This window comes from Bos indicus x Bos taurus, chromosome 8 (genome assembly GCF_003369695.1).
Source record: "Bos indicus x Bos taurus breed Angus x Brahman F1 hybrid chromosome 8, Bos_hybrid_MaternalHap_v2.0, whole genome shotgun sequence".
Lineage (NCBI taxonomy): Eukaryota > Metazoa > Chordata > Mammalia > Artiodactyla > Bovidae > Bos > Bos indicus x Bos taurus.
Window position 1 is genome coordinate 10,808,813 of NC_040083.1, and position 17,954 is coordinate 10,826,766.

The 17,954-nt window shown below is 38.7% G+C and overlaps 2 protein-coding genes across 3 annotated transcripts in view; one reads left to right on the plus strand and one right to left on the minus strand.

Moving 5' to 3' along the window:
- PBK (PDZ binding kinase) overlaps positions 1 to 10,056 on the plus strand; it is a 33,021-nt gene extending 22,965 nt beyond the window's left edge. Inside the window, exons 6-8 of the mRNA XM_027549048.1 lie at positions 238 to 367; positions 8,243 to 8,422; positions 9,044 to 10,056. Coding sequence (XP_027404849.1) covers positions 238 to 367; positions 8,243 to 8,422; positions 9,044 to 9,243 — 510 coding nt within the window. The 3' untranslated portion in view covers positions 9,244 to 10,056. The remainder of the gene's footprint in view (positions 1 to 237; positions 368 to 8,242; positions 8,423 to 9,043) is intronic.
- Positions 10,057 to 16,453: 6,397 nt separating this feature from the next.
- The window catches only part of ESCO2 (establishment of sister chromatid cohesion N-acetyltransferase 2), a 28,483-nt gene continuing 26,982 nt past the window's right edge, over positions 16,454 to 17,954 (minus strand). The window contains exon 11 of one of the 2 annotated variants that reach the window (XM_027549049.1): positions 16,454 to 17,712. In XM_027549049.1, coding sequence (XP_027404850.1) covers positions 17,580 to 17,712 — 133 coding nt within the window. In that variant the 3' untranslated portion in view covers positions 16,454 to 17,579. The remainder of the gene's footprint in view (positions 17,713 to 17,954) is intronic. The other variant, XM_027549050.1, reaches the window with a different exon arrangement.

Sequence of the window (17,954 nt, forward strand, 5' to 3'; positions counted from 1 at the left end):
GTTGGCTTATCTATACATAGACATCAATTTCCAAAGAATCTTTCAGATTTCTGGTCAGTATGGTAGACTAAGAGATAGCGTGGGATGGTTCCTTCTCTAGCATCAAATAGTTTGAAATGATAGACACAAGTCTGCACGTTAGGCAGGGAGTTCAGGTTGTTGTTTTGTTTGAAAGTTATATACTTTTTTATTAGTTTCTATTTTTTCTCAGATATTTTAAATTTTTCACTATTTTAGTATCTGCACCAAGATAAGAAACTGCTCCATGGAGATATAAAGTCTTCAAATGTTGTTATTAAAGGCGATTTTGAAACAATTAAAATCTGTGATGTAGGAGTCTCTCTTCCATTGGATGAAAATATGACTGGTAAGCAGAATTCTAATTTTTAAATGGTTTCTGTACAGTTTTTAAGTTTCTATTACATATTTAAAAATAACAAGTTCACATTCTTCAAAAATCAAAAACTATTAATAAAAAGTGTATAATAAAAAATATCCCTTCCTTTCTATCTCTGTTCTACTCAGCCTCCAGCCCCTTCCCTTGCTACATACACAATATAAATTATTGGTTTCTCATTAGTATATATTTTAATTGAAGAAACGTGGAGAAGTGTCTCTAACCTGCTTTGGGATTTTTAAGTAGTAAAAGATCTGGGAGTAGAAAATACAATTTTTATAAGGTTTTATAAAGAAATTGATTTAGCATCAGCATAATGACAAGATTTGGGAAACTGCTAGAAGAAAGTGGAATGGGAGCAGGAAAGAGGATTTCTAATAAGGCCAGTCTTCTGCGTTTTGCCCCTTGGCCCAGCCTACCTCATTCTTCTCTTTTATTGTGAATACTAACCATTCTCTTCTCAGGGAATTTAAATATGTTCTTTCTTCTTCTTCTTTTTTTATTTTTTACTACATTCTTTTTAAAAATATTCTTTTGTATTATGGTTTATCTAAGGATATTGAATACAGTTCTCTGCTGTACAATAGGACCTTGTTGTTTATCCATTCTATATATAAAATGTTATGTGGCTAACCCCAATGTCCCACTCCATCCCTTCCCCAACCCCCTCCCCCTTGGCAACCACTAGTGTCTTCTATACCAATGATTCTCTTTCATAGGTAGGTACATTTGCCTCATATTTTAGATTCCATATATAAGCGTTATCATGGTATTTGTCTTTTTCTCTTACTTCACTCAGCTTGATAATCTCTAGTTGCGTCCATGTTGCTACAGATGGCATTATTTCTTTCTGTTTTGTGACTGAGTAGTATTCCATTGCATATATGTACCATGTCTTCTTATCCATTCGTCTCTCAGTGGTCATTTAGGTTATTTCCATATCATGGCTTTTGTGAACAGTGCTGCTGTGAGCATGGTGGTGTATGTGTCTCTTTGAATTCTATTTTGGTCTGGATATATGCCCAGGACTGGGATTACGGGATCATATTTTTAGTTTTCCTGAGAAACCCCCATACTGTTTTCCACAGTGACTATACCATCTTACATTCCCACCAAAAGTGTAGGAGGGTTCCCTTTTTTCCACGTCCTCTCTGGCATCTGTTATTTGTAGGCATTTTAATAATGGCCACCCTGAACCCGTGTGAAGGTGGAACCTCATTGTAGCTTTGATTTTCATTTCTCTAATAGTGCTGTCCATCATCTTTCCACGTGCCTGTTGGCCACTTGTATTGATTTGGAGAAATGTCGGTCTGTTTAGGTCTTCTGATCATTTTTCTATTGGGTTTGTTTTTGTTATTGTTGAGTTGTATGAGCTGTGTGTGTGTTTTGGAAATCAATCCCTTGAGTTGCATTGTTTGCAAATATTTTCTTCCATCCTGTGGGTTGTCTTTCATTTTGCTTATGATTTTTGCTGTGGAAAGCTTGTAATTTTGATTAGGTCCCATTTGTTTATTTTTATTTTTATCACCTTGGGAGACTGACCTAAGAAAACATAGATATGATTTATGTCAGAGAACGTTTTGCCTATGATCTAAGAGTTTTATGGTGTCTTATGTTAAGTCTTTAAGGCATTTTGAGTTTTGTGGTTGGTGAGGGGGTGTGTTCTAATTTCATTGATTTACATAGAGCTGTACAACTTTCTTAGCACTGCTTGCTAGAGAAACTGTAGGGAATTTAAGATATGTTCTTGATGAGGAACAGAGCCAAAATCCAGAAGCCTCAAAGAAAACCACTGCTTTCAACATATTATTTAATAAATAACATTTAAGTTTGCCTCTTTATATAAATATAAGGGGGGTGTGTGTGTGTTAGTCGCTCAGTTATGTCCGACTCTTTGCGACCCCATGGACCATAGCCTGACAGTCTCCTCTGTCCATGGGATTCTCCAGGCAAGAATACTAGAGTGGATTGCTGTTCCCGTCTCCAAAATATAAGGTATAGGGGAGGCTAATACTGTTTAGAACTTACGTACATCTTAATTTCCAGTTAAAGTCTATAAGTTGAATTGAAGGGAAACACCAAGATAAACAGATTGACTTCCTAATAATGTCTGTAATCAATAAAGGTAGAACTGGATGAACCCTTAGGCCAAATAACTGGTACGAGGTTATAACTTCAGCAAATAAAAGGAGAAATTGTCAAAAAGAATAAAAATAAGATTTTAGCATAATTGTCTCAATCATTAATAGATCTAATAGACAAACTAAGATGTAGCAGATCTGAGTAAATAGTAAGTTCATTTTCTATGCATTAGAATATTTATTAAAATTGACTAGTTAGGTTACAAAAGAAAACCTCAAGTTACAAAAGTAGGAATAGGCTAAAGGCTAACAAAGGTCCATCTAGTCAAGGCTATGGTTTTTCCTGTGGTCATGTATGGATGTGAGAGTTGGACTGTGAAGAAGGCTGAGCACCGAAGAATTGATGCTTTTGAACTGTGGTGGGAGAAGAGTCTTGAGAGTTCCTTGGACTGCAAGGAGATCCAACCAGTCCATTCTGAAGGAGATCAGCCCTGGGATTTCTTTGGAAGGACTGATGCTAAAGCTGAAACTCCAGTACTTTGGCCACTTCATGCAAAGAGCTGACTCATTGGAAAAGACTCTGATGCGGGGAGGGATTGGGGGCAAGAGGAGAAGGGGCCGACAGAGGATGAGATGGCTGGATGGCATTACTGACTCGATGGACATGAGTCTGAGTGAACTCCGGGAGTTGGTGATGGACAGGGAAGCCTGGCGTGCTGCGATTCATGGGGTCGCAAAGAGTTGGACACTACTGAGGGACTGAACTGAACTAACATTCATTATCTTCAAAGCTATAAATATATAAATTCATGTACAGTTGGAAATAAAAACTCAGTTTTTTCAGGCATTTAAAATATTTGTAAATAGTTCTTAGCTGAGAAGTAGTGAGATTCCAGTTACATACTATTTAGAGAATAATGAGAATGTAAGAGCAAATCAAAACCTATTTGATATGGTCCAAAAGCATTCAAAGGAAAACACTGTCATTATTTAACCTTTATGAAATTGAGTTTTCAGCTGAAATTAGAAAAAAAAAAATGAAACCATAAAAGAAAAAAGCAGAAATGAATTAAAGATCTAAAAGTTTTGCAATATCCCAGTATGATCTATGTTATTTTAGAACATGTCAAAGAGAATGTAGAGATTATCCTTGAGGATACATGTTCAAACACAGCCAGGAAAATCCTGTGAAAAAGTGTTGAGTAGGAATTTTCTTGACGAGGTATTAAGTATTATGAAACTGTAGTAATTAAAGCAGTGACACTAATGCCAAACTAGACAGAAAATTTCAACATAAGAGTCAAAAGATAATTCCCAAATGTATGAAATTTGTTATATGATAAAGGTGACATTTTTGTATTAGTGGAAAAGAGGTAGTTGAATTAGTAAATGATGGTATCGGTTTATTTTAGAGAAAGTTGTTTTCTGTTCTCACACTCTAATCTCTGTAGATTGAAGATTTTTTAAAAAGTAACAGAAAAAATTGTTGGTAAAGATAATGTTGGGCTTAAGGAGGACACGAGAGGTAGAAACCACTTTTTAAAAGAAGTCATGACTACTAAAAAAGTCATTGAAAACTTTCCCCATTCTAGTATGAACAAGAGTATAGGCCAACATACTCTCATGCACTGCATAGAAGTCGTAATTTATCATTCAGGTTAAGATCAGTTTTGCTATGGTAACATAAACCCTCAAAAATCTCACTACCTTAAAACAGGCAAGGCTTATTTTTCAAGCTGCATGTCCACTAGGCCTGTGTTCCACTCCATGTCATTCTCACATTAGGACCTGACATGCTAGGATGTCTGTTGTATGGAATAATGCCGTCATTGTGCCCATCATTGTGTGGACGGTGAAAAAGCTCTAGAGCTGCACTGTCCACTGCAGTTTTTTGGTTGTTTAGTCACTCAGTCGTGTCCAGCTCTTTGTGACCCTATGGACTGTAGCCTGCCAGGCTCCTCTCTCCATGGGATTTTCCTGGTGAGAATACTGGAGTGGGTTACCATTTCCTTCTCCAGGGGATCTTCCTGAACCAGGAATTGAACCCACGTCTCCTGCACTGCTTTACTACTGAGGTACCAGGAAGCCTGTCTACTACAGTAGCCACTAGCTGTGTATGGCTATTTAAATTAATTAATATATTAAAAATTCTTTAAATTCATTTTCTCAGCCACCTTAGCCACATTTCAAGTGTTCAGTAGCTATGTGTGGTTAGTGACTACCATACTGAGATAAAGAACATTTTTATCATCACCAAAGTTCTGTTGTACAGTGCCACCCTAGAGTCTTGCCCTGACAATTAAATGCTCCAGTTCAGAAGTGACACAAGTCACTTCTTTCACAAGTCACTGCCCTGAACTAGTCAAATGGTTTCACCCCAAAACACGACAGGCCAGAAAGTGTGGTCCTTCTGTGTGTCTAGAAGGCAGTCCTTCTGTGTACGCAGATGGTGAGGAATAGCAATAGTAATTACCAGTGTGTAGCCTTTTCAGAGGGCAGTTTAGATATATGTATATTTAAAAACAACCCTTAAAAATGTTTATGCCCTTCAGTCCTGTCATTCCATTCCCAGGAATACATTCCAAAAAAATAATTGGGCAGTATGGGTATTTTTTATATTAATCTGTTACATTAATTTCTGCAAAAGTCAAAAGCTAGGACTAGGCTTACAGACGGAGAAGGCAATGGCACCCCACTCCAGTACTCTTGCCTGGAAGATCCCATGGACGGAGGAGCCTGGTAGGCTGTAGTCCATGGGGTTGCTAAGAGTCGGACACGACTGAGCGACTTCCCTTTCACGTTTCACTTTCATGCATTGGAGAAGGAAATGGCACCCCACTCCAGTGTTCTTGCATGGAAAATCCCAGGGATGGCGGAGCCTGGTGGGCTGCTGTCTATGGGGTCGCACAGAGTTGGACACGACTGAAGCGACTTAGAGAGAGAGAGAGAGAGGCTTATAGAAGAGTTGTAACAGAAGAATCAAAAGCCATGCAAGCTTGAAAATAACGCATACTAAAAACAGCAACAGTCCCAGTAAAAATGCTAACACCTTAGATTTTCACTGCCAGGCAGCATCAGGCCTGTACAGCCATGGACCCTGTGTTTGTGCTTCCTTGAAGGTAAATGTGATGGCATTTACTGTCAATAAATAAAAAGTTAAATTAAAAATTTGATTTGGCTTTCTTAATAAAGTATGATATCACTTATATGTGGAATCTTCCCCAGTGACTCAGTTGTAAAGAATCCGCCTGCCAATGCAGGAGACACAAAAGACACAAGTTCAATCCCTGGGTTGGGAATATCACCTGAAGAAGGAAATGGCAACCCATTCCAGTATTCTTGCCTGTAGATTAGCGGCCTACAGTCCATGGGGTCAGAGAGTCGACAGGACTGAGCAACTGAGCACACACTTGTGAAATCTAAAAAATGAACAAGTGACTGTCACAAAAAAGAAATAGATATGGAGAACAAACTGGTGATTACTAGTGGGGAGAGGGAAGTAACAAGAAAAGGATAGGGAATTAAGAGATACACACTGCTGCTGCTGCTAAGTCGCAAGGATACACTGCTATTGTTGTTCAGTCGATAAGTCGTCTCCGACTCTGCTCCCCCATGGACCGCAGCACACCAGGCTCCTCTGTCCTTCACTGTCTCCTGGAGTTTGCTCAAATTCATGTCCATTGAGTCGGTGGCGCTATCTGTCCATCTCATCCCCTGCTGTCCCCTTGTCCTTTTGCCTTCAATCTTTTCCTGATGAAAAGTCCATATGTTAATGATGGTAATTTCTGGGTTGATTATGTACCAAATATTTTTAATACTAATTATAGTCAGGCACTGTGCTAGGAACGATATACAGGAAAAAAGGACACAGTCCTTACCCTTTAAAGATTCCTAATCTAGATGGAAGGTCCCTCAGCAGCCACCTTGGTTATCTGATAACTGTTGCCGGTATGGCAGTGCTTAAGTTCAGGTAACCCTTATTTTACTTAATAATGTTGCCAAAGTGGATAGTGATGCTGGCAATTCAGATGTGCCAAAGAAAAGCCATGAAGTGCTTCCTTTAAGTGAAAAGGTGAAAGCTCTAGACTTAATAAGGAAAGAAAAAAAAAATTGGATGCTGAGTTTGCTGAGATCTACTGCAATTTCTATCTGTGAAATTTTGAAGTAGAAAAAATATTCATACTAGTTTTGCTATTACACCTCAAACCTTAAAAGTTATGGCCATAGTGTGTGGTAAGTGCATGGTTAAGAAGAAGGCACACATTTACACAGTAAGATAATTTTGAGAGTGACTACATTCTCATAACTTTTATGATAGTATATTGTAATTGTTCTATTTTATTATGTTATCTTTGTTGTTACTCTTATAGTGCCTAATTTATAAATTAAACTTTATTAAAGATGTGCATGTATAGGGGGAAAAAAAAAAATATATATATATATGGTTTGATACTGTCCTTAGTTTCAGGCATCCACTGGGGATCCAGGAATGTATCCCCCAGGGATAAATGAGAGGAAGGGGGCTGCTACACCAAAAAGGATAAAATAATTGAAGAATAAGTCAAACCAAAAGTCTGACCTTTTTATTGAACACCATAAAACTTCATTGAGAGCATTAAGATGTTAAGTGAGAGATCATGATTATGGATTGACAATACTGTTAAGATGTTAATTCTTCCCAGATTGATCTAGTGATTCAATCTAATCCCAGGTTCAGCTAGAAAGCTGACCTTCTCATGAAAATTGAGGTGTTGCCTCTTAACATTTAAATGGAAACACGAGTGGACCTGTGTCGTTCCTGGGCAGAGAAGCTTTAAGGGCCTCTGTGTAATTCCACCTGTCCATTCTTCCCTGATGTAACAATCCTAGATGCAGGGAAGTGGTCGGCTTTCAGCTGAAAGACAGTGTAGTTTGAAAAAGGAAGAAATGGAGGCACAGATTTGGTGATCTGCTAGGTGATCTGCTCAGGGTCACAGAGCTTGCACAGGTCTTTGAACCCGGGTGAGGCAGTCTGGCTCAAGTCTGTCTATGTTTATACCCCTTTCTAAGAGAATTGCTTTGGAACAAAGGTTCGTCTAGTCAAGGCTATGGTTTTTCCTGTGGTCATGTATGGATGTGAGAGTTGGACTGTGAAGAAGGCTGAGCACCGAAGAATTGATGCTTTTGAACTGTAGTGTTGGAGAATACTCTTGAGAGTCCCTTGGACTGCAAGGAGATCCAACCAGTCCATTCTGAAGGAGATCAGCCCTGGGATTTCTTTGGAAGGAATGATGCTAAAGCTGAAACTCCAGTACTTTGGCCACCTCATGCGAAGAGTTGACTCGTTGGAAAAGACTCTGATGCTGGGAGGGATTGGGGGCAAGAGGAGAAAGGGACGACAGAGGATGAGATGGTTGGATGGCATCACTGACTCGATGGACGTGAGTCTCAGTGAACTCTGGGAGTTGGTGATGGATAGGGAGGCCTGGCGTGCTGCGATTCATGGGGCCAAAAAGAGTCGGACACGACTGAGCGACTGATCTGATCTGAAGAGAATTGTTTCTCTACACCCTTGCCTACGGACTAGCTTTTTGAATACTTAACAATCTGATAGAGAAAACCTGTTTTTATGAGGTTGAATGTATTTTCATGTTTACTGGCTATATTTATTAACCTTTAAACTACCTGTTAAATAACTTGCCCATTTTTCTTTGGGTCGTTTGCCTTTCTTAGTGGTTTCTGGTGCTTGCCCTTTTGATCAGTTTGCATCTCTTACTTGTTTCAGTGACTGACCCTGAGGCCTGTTACATTGGCACTGAGCCTTGGAAACCTAAGGAAGCTCTGGAGGAGGATGGTATTATTACTGACAAGGCAGACATATTTGCCTTTGGTCTTACTCTGTGGGAAATGATGACTTTATCTATTCCACACATTAATCTTCCAGATGATGATGATGATGATGAAGGTATAACTACTTATTTTTAACATAAATCCCAATCTCTCAGTTTGAACTTAAGAATAATTTATAAATTGGGGCTTCCCTGGTAGCCCAGATGGTAAAGAATCTGCCTGCAATGTGGGAGACCTGGGTTCTTCCCCTCCAGGGAAGATCCTCTGGGATCTTCTTAAACTTTAAGAAGGGAATGGCTACCCACTCCAGTGTTTTTACCTGGAGAATTCCATGAACAGAGGAGCCTGGTGGGCTACAGTTCTTGGGGTTGCAGGGTCAGACAGTGGTTTAATCTCATACAAATGAGATGTAGATTGAGAACAGGGAGATAAATTGAGAAAATCCAGAGGAGCAAGAAATTACCTTAAAAACTCCTCTTGCCTGAGAAAATGATGGGAAAGGTACCCTAGTAAGGGGATTGGGGTGGCTAACCTTTAAATCCCTGACAATAATTGATCTACACCATGGCAGGACAGTTGAAGAGACTGCCTGTGTAAAATGAAAAGCATATTGGATGATGAATTCTTATTTCAGAACAGTGAGTTTGAGCAGTTGCTAAACTTTTCCATGATTTAAATTTTTAATTTAAATTTTAAATTAATTGATTTTAATTGTTTCTAACTCCTTCATGAGCAGATAAAACTTTTGATGAAAGTGATTTTGATGATGACGCATACTATGCAGCTTTGGGAACTAGGCCACCTGTTAACATGGAGGAACTGGATGAAACATACCAGAAAGTAATTGAGCTCTTCTCCGTATGCACTAATGAAGATCCTAAAGACCGTCCTTCTGCTGCGTGCATTGTTGAGGCTTTAGAAGTGGATATCCTGTGATCAACTCGTACCCATGACTGCTGGAGCCTCAAGTATGGCTCATGTATATAGCTGTTCTGTTTACCATGATACATTTATGTAGTTATTATGATGATCCATAATTATTAGATGGAAGTGGCCTATTTTAGGACCACAGATAGCACCTTATTAACATTTGAACAACTGTTTCTATTATAAAGGTAGTTCATGTATGCTTATGTTAATAAACATTAGAAATTGTAAAGGGTTTTCTATAAAGTTTAAGAAACTACTAAAAAATTTGAACTTGTTTATATAGATTTAAAATAGTGCTATAAAAACTTATGTCTAACAATTTGGGCAGAGTGAGTTTTATTCATGATCTTTCTCAGATGTTCTCTCTTAATGGATCTACTGAAATGAGCACTTTGTGTATTACAAAATAAGTCTACATTTCCTTACCTCTTAAAACCTTTTGCTGGCCTTTCTTGGTTGATGTGCTTATTAAATAGGGTCACTGAGACCAGAGACCTGGGATATGGCTCACAAGAGGAGTTCCCTGGGTACATCCAAACATTTTTGGTTAAGGCTTGTCTTGTTCCAGAGCTTTGGTTTTTGCTTTAATTTGTTGAATGAATATTCTGTACTGGTATCTTTAATATTTTTATTTACTGATCTATATCTTAAGCATATCACAGTATTGGTGTAAATAAAACTCTAATAGGACAACATGGAATAAAGGACATGTCAGTTACCCAAAGGTGTGTTATCCTATTTTGTACTCCATTGTATTGAGTCTTGTCATTAAACTTACTGAGTGTGAGTGTTGTCATTAAACTTATTGAGTGAAAGCAAGTTTTTCCCTCTTTCTTGGCCTTATTTTGTTAATCTGTAAAATGAGAGTGATTTGAATCCTTATTTTCTATCTGTGAGCCACATCTCCCTGGGATTTTTCAAGTACTGAATTGTGCTTGTGAATCTACTGATACATCTAGGGTAAAAATTACTGTGATGTAGGGGATCTTAGATTAAGAACCACTGCACTCTGGGCTTTAAACAATTCTGGAATTCAACAGAAGGTTCCTTTTAGTATGAGATTGTACCAAGCAATACTATACAGATCATTAATGGCTTATCTTCTGTAAAAAGATCATTAAAGTGTCAAGAAAGTGAATGGAAAACTACATATAAAAAGCATGCTGCTGAAGTTGTGCTTATGTTATAGTCTCAAATGCTACATGAGAAAAGGCCGAAAAATTGGTGAGCTAAGAATCTAGGAAAAACTAAGATTCCTTTCCAATACCAAATAAATGAGCAGAAATTTTAAAACAAAACCTATCATAGAAAATAAAAGACAAACATAATAGGGTCAACAATGCCAAAAGTTGGGTCTTTATCAGGTCTTATCTAGAGAGCAAAAAAGACATGTCAAGACAGAAACATCACTGCAGATCCTATGCATACCCAGTATCATTCATAAATGTGAAAAATCCCAAACAAACCCAAACTGATAATATAAAAAGGAAAAACTTCATCAAGACCAAGTTGGATCTATTTCAGGAAGGCTAGCCATGAAATTAAAAGATGCTTACTCTTTGGAAGAAAAGTTATGACCAACCTAGATAGCATATTGAAAATCAGACATTACTTTGCCAACAAAGGTCCGTCTAGTCAAGGCTGTGATTTTTCCAGTGGTCATGTATGGACGTGAGAGTTGGACTGTGAAGAAAGCTGAGTGCTGAAGAATTGATGCTTTTGAACTGTGGTGTTGGAGAAGACTCTTGAGAGTCCCTTGGACTGCAAGGAGGTCCAACCAGTCCATTCTGAAGGAGATCAGCCCTGGGATTTCTTTGGAAGGAATGATGCTAAAGCTGAAACTCCAGTACTTTGGCCACCTCATGCGAAGAGTTGACTCACTGGAAAAGACTGATGCTGGGAGAGATTGGGGGCAAGAGGAGAAAGGGACGACAGAGGATTAGATGGTTGGATGGCATTACTGACTCAATGGACGTGAGTCTGAGTGAACTCCGGGAGTTGGTGATGGACAGGGAGGCCTGGCGTGCTGCATTTCATGGGGTCGCAAAGAGTCGGACACGACTGAGCGACTGAACTGAACTGAGGTTGGTTTAACATTTAAACAACCATATTAATATAAGAAAAATCAAAGGATGGAATTTTGATAAAGTTCAGAATCTTCAAGATGTTTAAAGGAGTCTGAGAAACCTGGGGACAGAAAGGAACTTCCTTAATATAAGAAAAGGGCCCATATCTAACAAAATCTATAGTAAATATCATTTTACTCTAACTTTGGCCACCTCATGCGAAGAGTTGACTCACTGGAAAAGACTGATGCTGGGAGGGATTGGGGACAGGAGGAGAAGGGGACGACAGAGGATGAGATGGCTGGATGGCATCACCGACTCGATGGACGTGAGTCTGAGTGAACTCCAGGAGTTGGTGATGGACAGGGAGGCCTGGCGTGCTGCGATTCATGGGGCCGAAAAGAGTCGGACACGACTAAGCAACTGATCTGATCTGATAGATTGGAAGTGAGCATTCCACTGAAAGTCATATGTTGACAACTAATCCCCAATGTGTTTGTATCTGGAAGTGGGGCCTTTGGAAGGTAACTGCAAGAGGGTGAAGCCCTCACAAATGGGATTAGTGCCCCTATAAAAGAGATGTGAAATAAAATTTGTATTGTATGGCAAGACAAAAACAAAACAGAATGTTCTCTGCTCTTCGGCTTCTCTCCGTTCCCCTATGCACTATGTACCTGGCATTATGCATTGACCAAACCTCCCCATCAGGAGAAATACCTGCCAAGACATAAAGATGGCTAACAGGCACATGAAAAGGTGCTCAACATCCCTAATTAGAGAAACTCAAAACTACAATAAGGTATCATCTCATGCAGTTCAGAATGGCTGCTGCTGCTAAGTCGCCTCAGTCGTGTCCGACTCTGTGCGACCCCATAGACAGCAGCCCACCAGGCCCCACCGTCCCTGGGATTCTCCAGGCAAGAACACTGGAGTGGGTTGCCATTTCCTCCTCCAATGCATGAAATTGAAAAGTGAAAGTGAAGTCGCTCAGTCGCATCCGACTCTTAGCGACCCCATGGACTGCAGCCTACCAGGCTCTTCCATCCATGGGATCTTCCAGGCAAGAGTACTGGAGTGGGTTGCCATTGCCTTCTCCGTCAGAATGGCTATCATCAAAAATCTACAAATAATGCTCAATAATTACATAAATGCATAAATAATACATAATGCATAAGTAATAAATGCATCAATAATCTACAAATAAATAGAGAGGGTGTGGACAAAAGGGAGCCCTCTTACAATAGGTGGGAATGTAAATTGGTGCAGCCACTATGGAGAACAGTATGGAAGTTCTTTAAAAAAAAAAAAAAAGATTTACCACCTGATCCAGCAATCTCACGCCTAGGCACATATCCAGAGAGGACAAAAACTACTTATAGATAAGCACCCTAGTGGTCACTGCAGCACTATTTACAATAGTGAAGACATGGAAGCAACATAAATGTCCATCAACAAATGAATGGATAAAGTATATATATATATCATTTTATGGTATATATTCATATATGAAAGCCATAAAAAACTGAAATAATGCCATTGGCAGCAACATGGATGGACCTAGAGACTATCATACTATGTCAAAGAAGGAAAAATATATCACTTATATGTGGAATCCTAAAAATGGAACACGTGAACTTATTTAAAAAACAGACACAAAATACAGATTTATAGTTACCAATGGGGAAAGGAAGGGGGATAGATAAATATGAAGTAAAATACATACTCCTATATATGAAATAGATAACGAACAAGGACTACTATAAAACACAGGAAGCTATATTCAATGTCTTGTAGTCTGTAATGGAAAAGAATCTGAAAAATATACAACTGAATCACTTTGCTATATACCTGAAACACTGTAAATAAAGTGTGGGAAAGTTGCTCAGTCGTGTCTGACTCTTTGTGACCCCATTAACTATACAGTCCATGGAATTCTGCAGGCCAGAATACTGGAATACTGGGTAGCCTTTCCCTTCTCCATGGATCTTCCCAACCCAGGAATCAACCCCAGGTCTCCGGCATTGTGGGCAGATTCTTTACCAGCTGAGCCACAAGGGAAGCCCAAAATCAAGTATACTTTGGCAAAATAAATAAAATGGGAAGAAAGATTTAATAAAAAGTAAGAACTAACACCCAAAAAAGATGTCCTTTTCATTATAGGGGACTGGGATGCAAAAGTAGGAAGTCAAGAAACACCTGGAGTAACAGGCAAATTTGGCCTTGGAATACAGAATGAAGTAGGGCAAAGACCAATAGAGTTTTGCCAAGAAAATGCACTGGTCATAGCAAACACCCTCTTCCAACAACACAAGAGAAGACACTACACGTGAACATCACCAGATGGTCAACACTGAAATCAGATTGATTATCTTCTTTGCAGCCAAAGATGGAGAAGCTCTATACAGTCAGCAAAAAGAAGACTGGGAGCTGAGTGTGGCTCAGATCATGAACTCCTTATTGCCAAATTCAGACTTAAATTGAAGAAAGTAGGGAAAACCACTAGACCATTCAGGTATGACCTAAATCAAATTCCTTATGATTATAGAGTAGAAGTGAGAAATAGATTTAAGGGACTAGATCTGATAGAATGCCCGATGAACTATGGATGGAGGTTCATGACACTGTACAGGAGACAGGGATCAAGACCATCCCCATGGAAAAGAAATGCAAAAAAGCAAAATGGCTGTCTGAGGTGGCTTTACAAATAGCTGTGAAAAGAAGGGAAGCGAAAAGCAAAGGAGAAAAGGAAAGATATAAGCATCTGAATGCAGAGTTCCAAAGAAAAGCAAGGAGAGAGAAAGCCTTCCTCAGTGATCAATGCAAAGAAATAGAGGAAAACAACAGAATGGGAAAGACTAGAGATCTCTTCAAGAAAATTAGAGATACAAAAGGAACATTTCATGCAAAGATGGGCTCAATAAAGGACAAAATGGTATGGACCTAACAAAAGCAGAAGATATTAAGAGGAGGTGGCAAGAATACACAGAAGAACTGTACAAAAAAGAGCTTCACGACCCAGATAATCACGATGGTGTGATCACTGACCTAGAGCCAGACATCCTGGAATGTGAAGTCAAGTGGGCCTTAGAAAGCATCACTACAAACAAAGCTAGTGGAGGTGATGGAATTCCAGTGGAGCTATTTCAAATCCTGAAAGATGATGCTGTGAAAGTGCTGCACTCAAATATGCCAGCAAATTTGGAAAACTCAGCAGTGGCCACAGGACTGGAAAAGGTCCGTTTTCATTCCAATCCCAAAGAAAGGCAATGCCAAAGAATGCTCAAACTACCGCACAATTGCACTCATCTCACACGCTAGTAAAGTAATGCTCAAAATTCTCCAAGCCAGGCTTCAGCAATATGTGAACCATGAACTTCCAGATGTTCAAGCTGGTTTTAGAAAAGGCAGAGGAACCAGAGATCAAATTGCCAACATCCGCTGGATCATGGAAAAATCAAGAGAGTTCCAGAAAAACATCTATTTCTGCTTTATTGACTATGCCAAAGCCTTTGACTGTGTGGATCACAATAAACTGTGGAAAATTCTGGAAGAGATGGGAATACCAGACCACCTGATCTGCCTCTTGAGAAATTTGTATGCAGGTCAGGAAGCAACAGAACTGGACATCGAACAACAGACTGGTTCCAAATAGGAAAAGGAGTACGTGAAGGCTGTATATTTTCACCCTGCTTATTTAACTTATATGCAGAGTACATCATGCGAAATGCCAGGCTGGATGAAGCCCAAGCTGGAATCAAGATTGCTGGGAGAAATATCAATAACCTCAGATATGCAGATGCCACCACCCTTATGGCAGAAAGTGAAGAGGAACTCAAAAGCCTCTTGATGAAAGTGAAAGTGGAGAGTGAAAAAGTTGGCTTAAAGCTCAACATTCAGAAAACTAAACTAAGATCATGGCATCTAGTCCCATCACTTCATGGGAAATAGAAGGGGAAACAGTGGAAACAGTAGCTGACTTTATTTTTTTGGGCTCCAAAATCACTACAGATTGTGACTGCAGCCATGAAATTAAAAGATGCTTACTCCTTGGAAGGAAAGTTATGACCAACCTAGATAGCATATTGAAAAGCAGAGACATTACTTTGCCAACAAAGCTCCGTCTAGTCAAGGCTATGGTTTTTGCAGTGGTCATGTATGGATGTGAGAGTTGGACTGTGAAGAAAGCTGAGTGCCGAAGAATTGATGCTTTTTAACTGTGGTATTGGAGAAGACTCTTGAGAGTCCCTTGGACTGCAATGAGATCCAACCAGTCCATTCTAAAGGAGATCAGTCCTGGGTGTTCTTTGGAAGGAATGATGTTAAAGCTGAAACTCCAGTACTTTGGCCACCTGATGCGAAGAGTTGACTCATTGGAAAAGACTCTGATGCTGGGAGGGATTGGGGGCAGGAGGAGAAGTGGAAGACAGAGGATGAGATGGCTGGATGGCATCGCTGACTTGATGGACATGGGTTTGAGTAAACTCCGGGAGTTGATGATAAACAGGGAGGCCTGGTGTGCTGCGATTCATGGGGTCGCAAAGAGTCGGCCACGACTGAGCGACTGAACTGTACTTGAACTGACTGAATGACATTATCAATGTGTAGATTATTTTAGAATTTTTTTATATACTTTTGTGTGACAAAAATAAAAATTTATTTTGGAAACAAATTTCTAATCAAAATAAAATACTATTAAAGAAATAAAGTTGCAAGATTAGAAGGGGGAGCTCTCATGCATGCCCTATTAAGACAGATGAGCCCAACAAGAAGCGGACTTTCTCTCCTAGCAACTGCTCAGCCAATGAGACAGGGTCACAACTCACCCAGCGCTAAGTGCAGAACTGTTTACTACTGCCCTCCCAACTTCCTCTTTCTCTCTTTTAAGAGTTCTCTCCATGTTTTTGCTGCGGACTTGAACATGGTCAAATATGGCTGCAGACCCTGAATTGTAATTCTTTGCTGATCTTGAATAAACTCATTTTTGCTAGAAAGCTATGTGGCAGTCTATTTGTTTTAGGTCAGCAGCTGCTATAAGTATCTGTGCAGGTTGTTGTGTAGATATAGTTTTTTTATAAAGAGCATGTACTACTTTTACAACCACAAACTAAAATGAAAATCAGTGCATTCAACTGAATAAGAGAATAGAAAAATAATACAGAAAAGAATTTTAATTGATTCATCATAAAGGCATCGAGCAAAATAATGAAGTTTTAAAATAAAATATTTCAGACAATTTTTAAACACAGCAGTACAGAAACTAGCATTAAAATGTTTGGAAAATTTACACACATTTTAACACTTTCACAGTCTTTTGAGAAACCAAACTTTAAAATTTTAGAACTATTAACTTAAAGGCAAGTAAAAGAATGTAGAGGAACAGATTCTACAGAGTTATTACCTGGACACTACTTCCCTAGAGTCTTACTGCCAGAGTGAAGCTACATGACTTTATAATAATAAAAAAAGCTGAATAATTCTGTTTTTCAAAGTATCCATGAATTATATTAGAAAAATGTATCCATATATAGGTATATTTACATAAAGTCATCATGTTCTGTGGCCCATCAGCCTAGACATATTTATTATCCTTGGTTCTGTTAAATTTTAAATCTGTTAGAGGTTTAAAATCTAACCATATGAATCATCTAATCCAAATGGGTATCCATTTTGTTAGACACCAATCACCAGTAATAAGTTCACTAAAGAAAAGTAGCACAAACACCAAAAATTAATGACAATAGTGCAATTACAAAGTTTAATTATTTCTGAAGTGTGCTTTCTGAATAATGATTTTTAAAATGAAAAGTATTTAGCTATAAATTCTGTTCTATACAAAAGGACATCTGTCCCCGGTACAAATTGGGAATTCAGAATACTTTAACTATATTCAAACTGAGTTGCTACAGCCAAGTACCTATAAAATGAGAATTTTGTGTATGAAATCAGGAGTTACTTTTAAGAAATGGGGATGGAAATTTGCCTATCTTTAAACTTTCTGATCAGGCATGAAGTAATTCCGGCCTCAAAGTTTACTTTATAAATAACTGGTCAAATTTCTGTGAAAAACCAATGTTCTTACACAGAAGAGAAATAATTTTCCAGCTATAGCTACAAAGTTTCATAATTAAGGATTCAGAGTGCTAGTCAGTATACATTAAAGATTTTTCCTTTCTTTGTATCCCTAGATACTTGCTATTTGTTAAATAGTTTGTATTTTATGATAATAGGCTGTCAGAACTCATTCACACAGTAACTGTTCTATAGTTGAAATTGGTTTCAATTATTAAAATTGTATACAAGGAAATTAGGTGTGTTGCAGTACTTGGTTGCAAATAACTTGCCATCTGGTGTTGGGTCAGAAAATGCTATTTCATTAGTGCTGAGAAAACAGCCAAACATGAAGCAATTCCTAAAAAAAAGAGGAAAAGACAATTTAACAATGGAACTAACTTTAAATTTTGATTAAACATGAGCACAGTATTTTAAAGCAATCTAGTTAAAAAAACTTCAATCTCTTTGTTTTTCAGTCACTAAGTCGTGTCTAACTTCTTTGCGACCCCATGGACTGTAGCCCTCCACGCTCCTCTGTCCATGGGATTTCCCAGGCAATCCTGGAGTGGGTTCACATTTCCTAATCCAGGGGATCTTCCT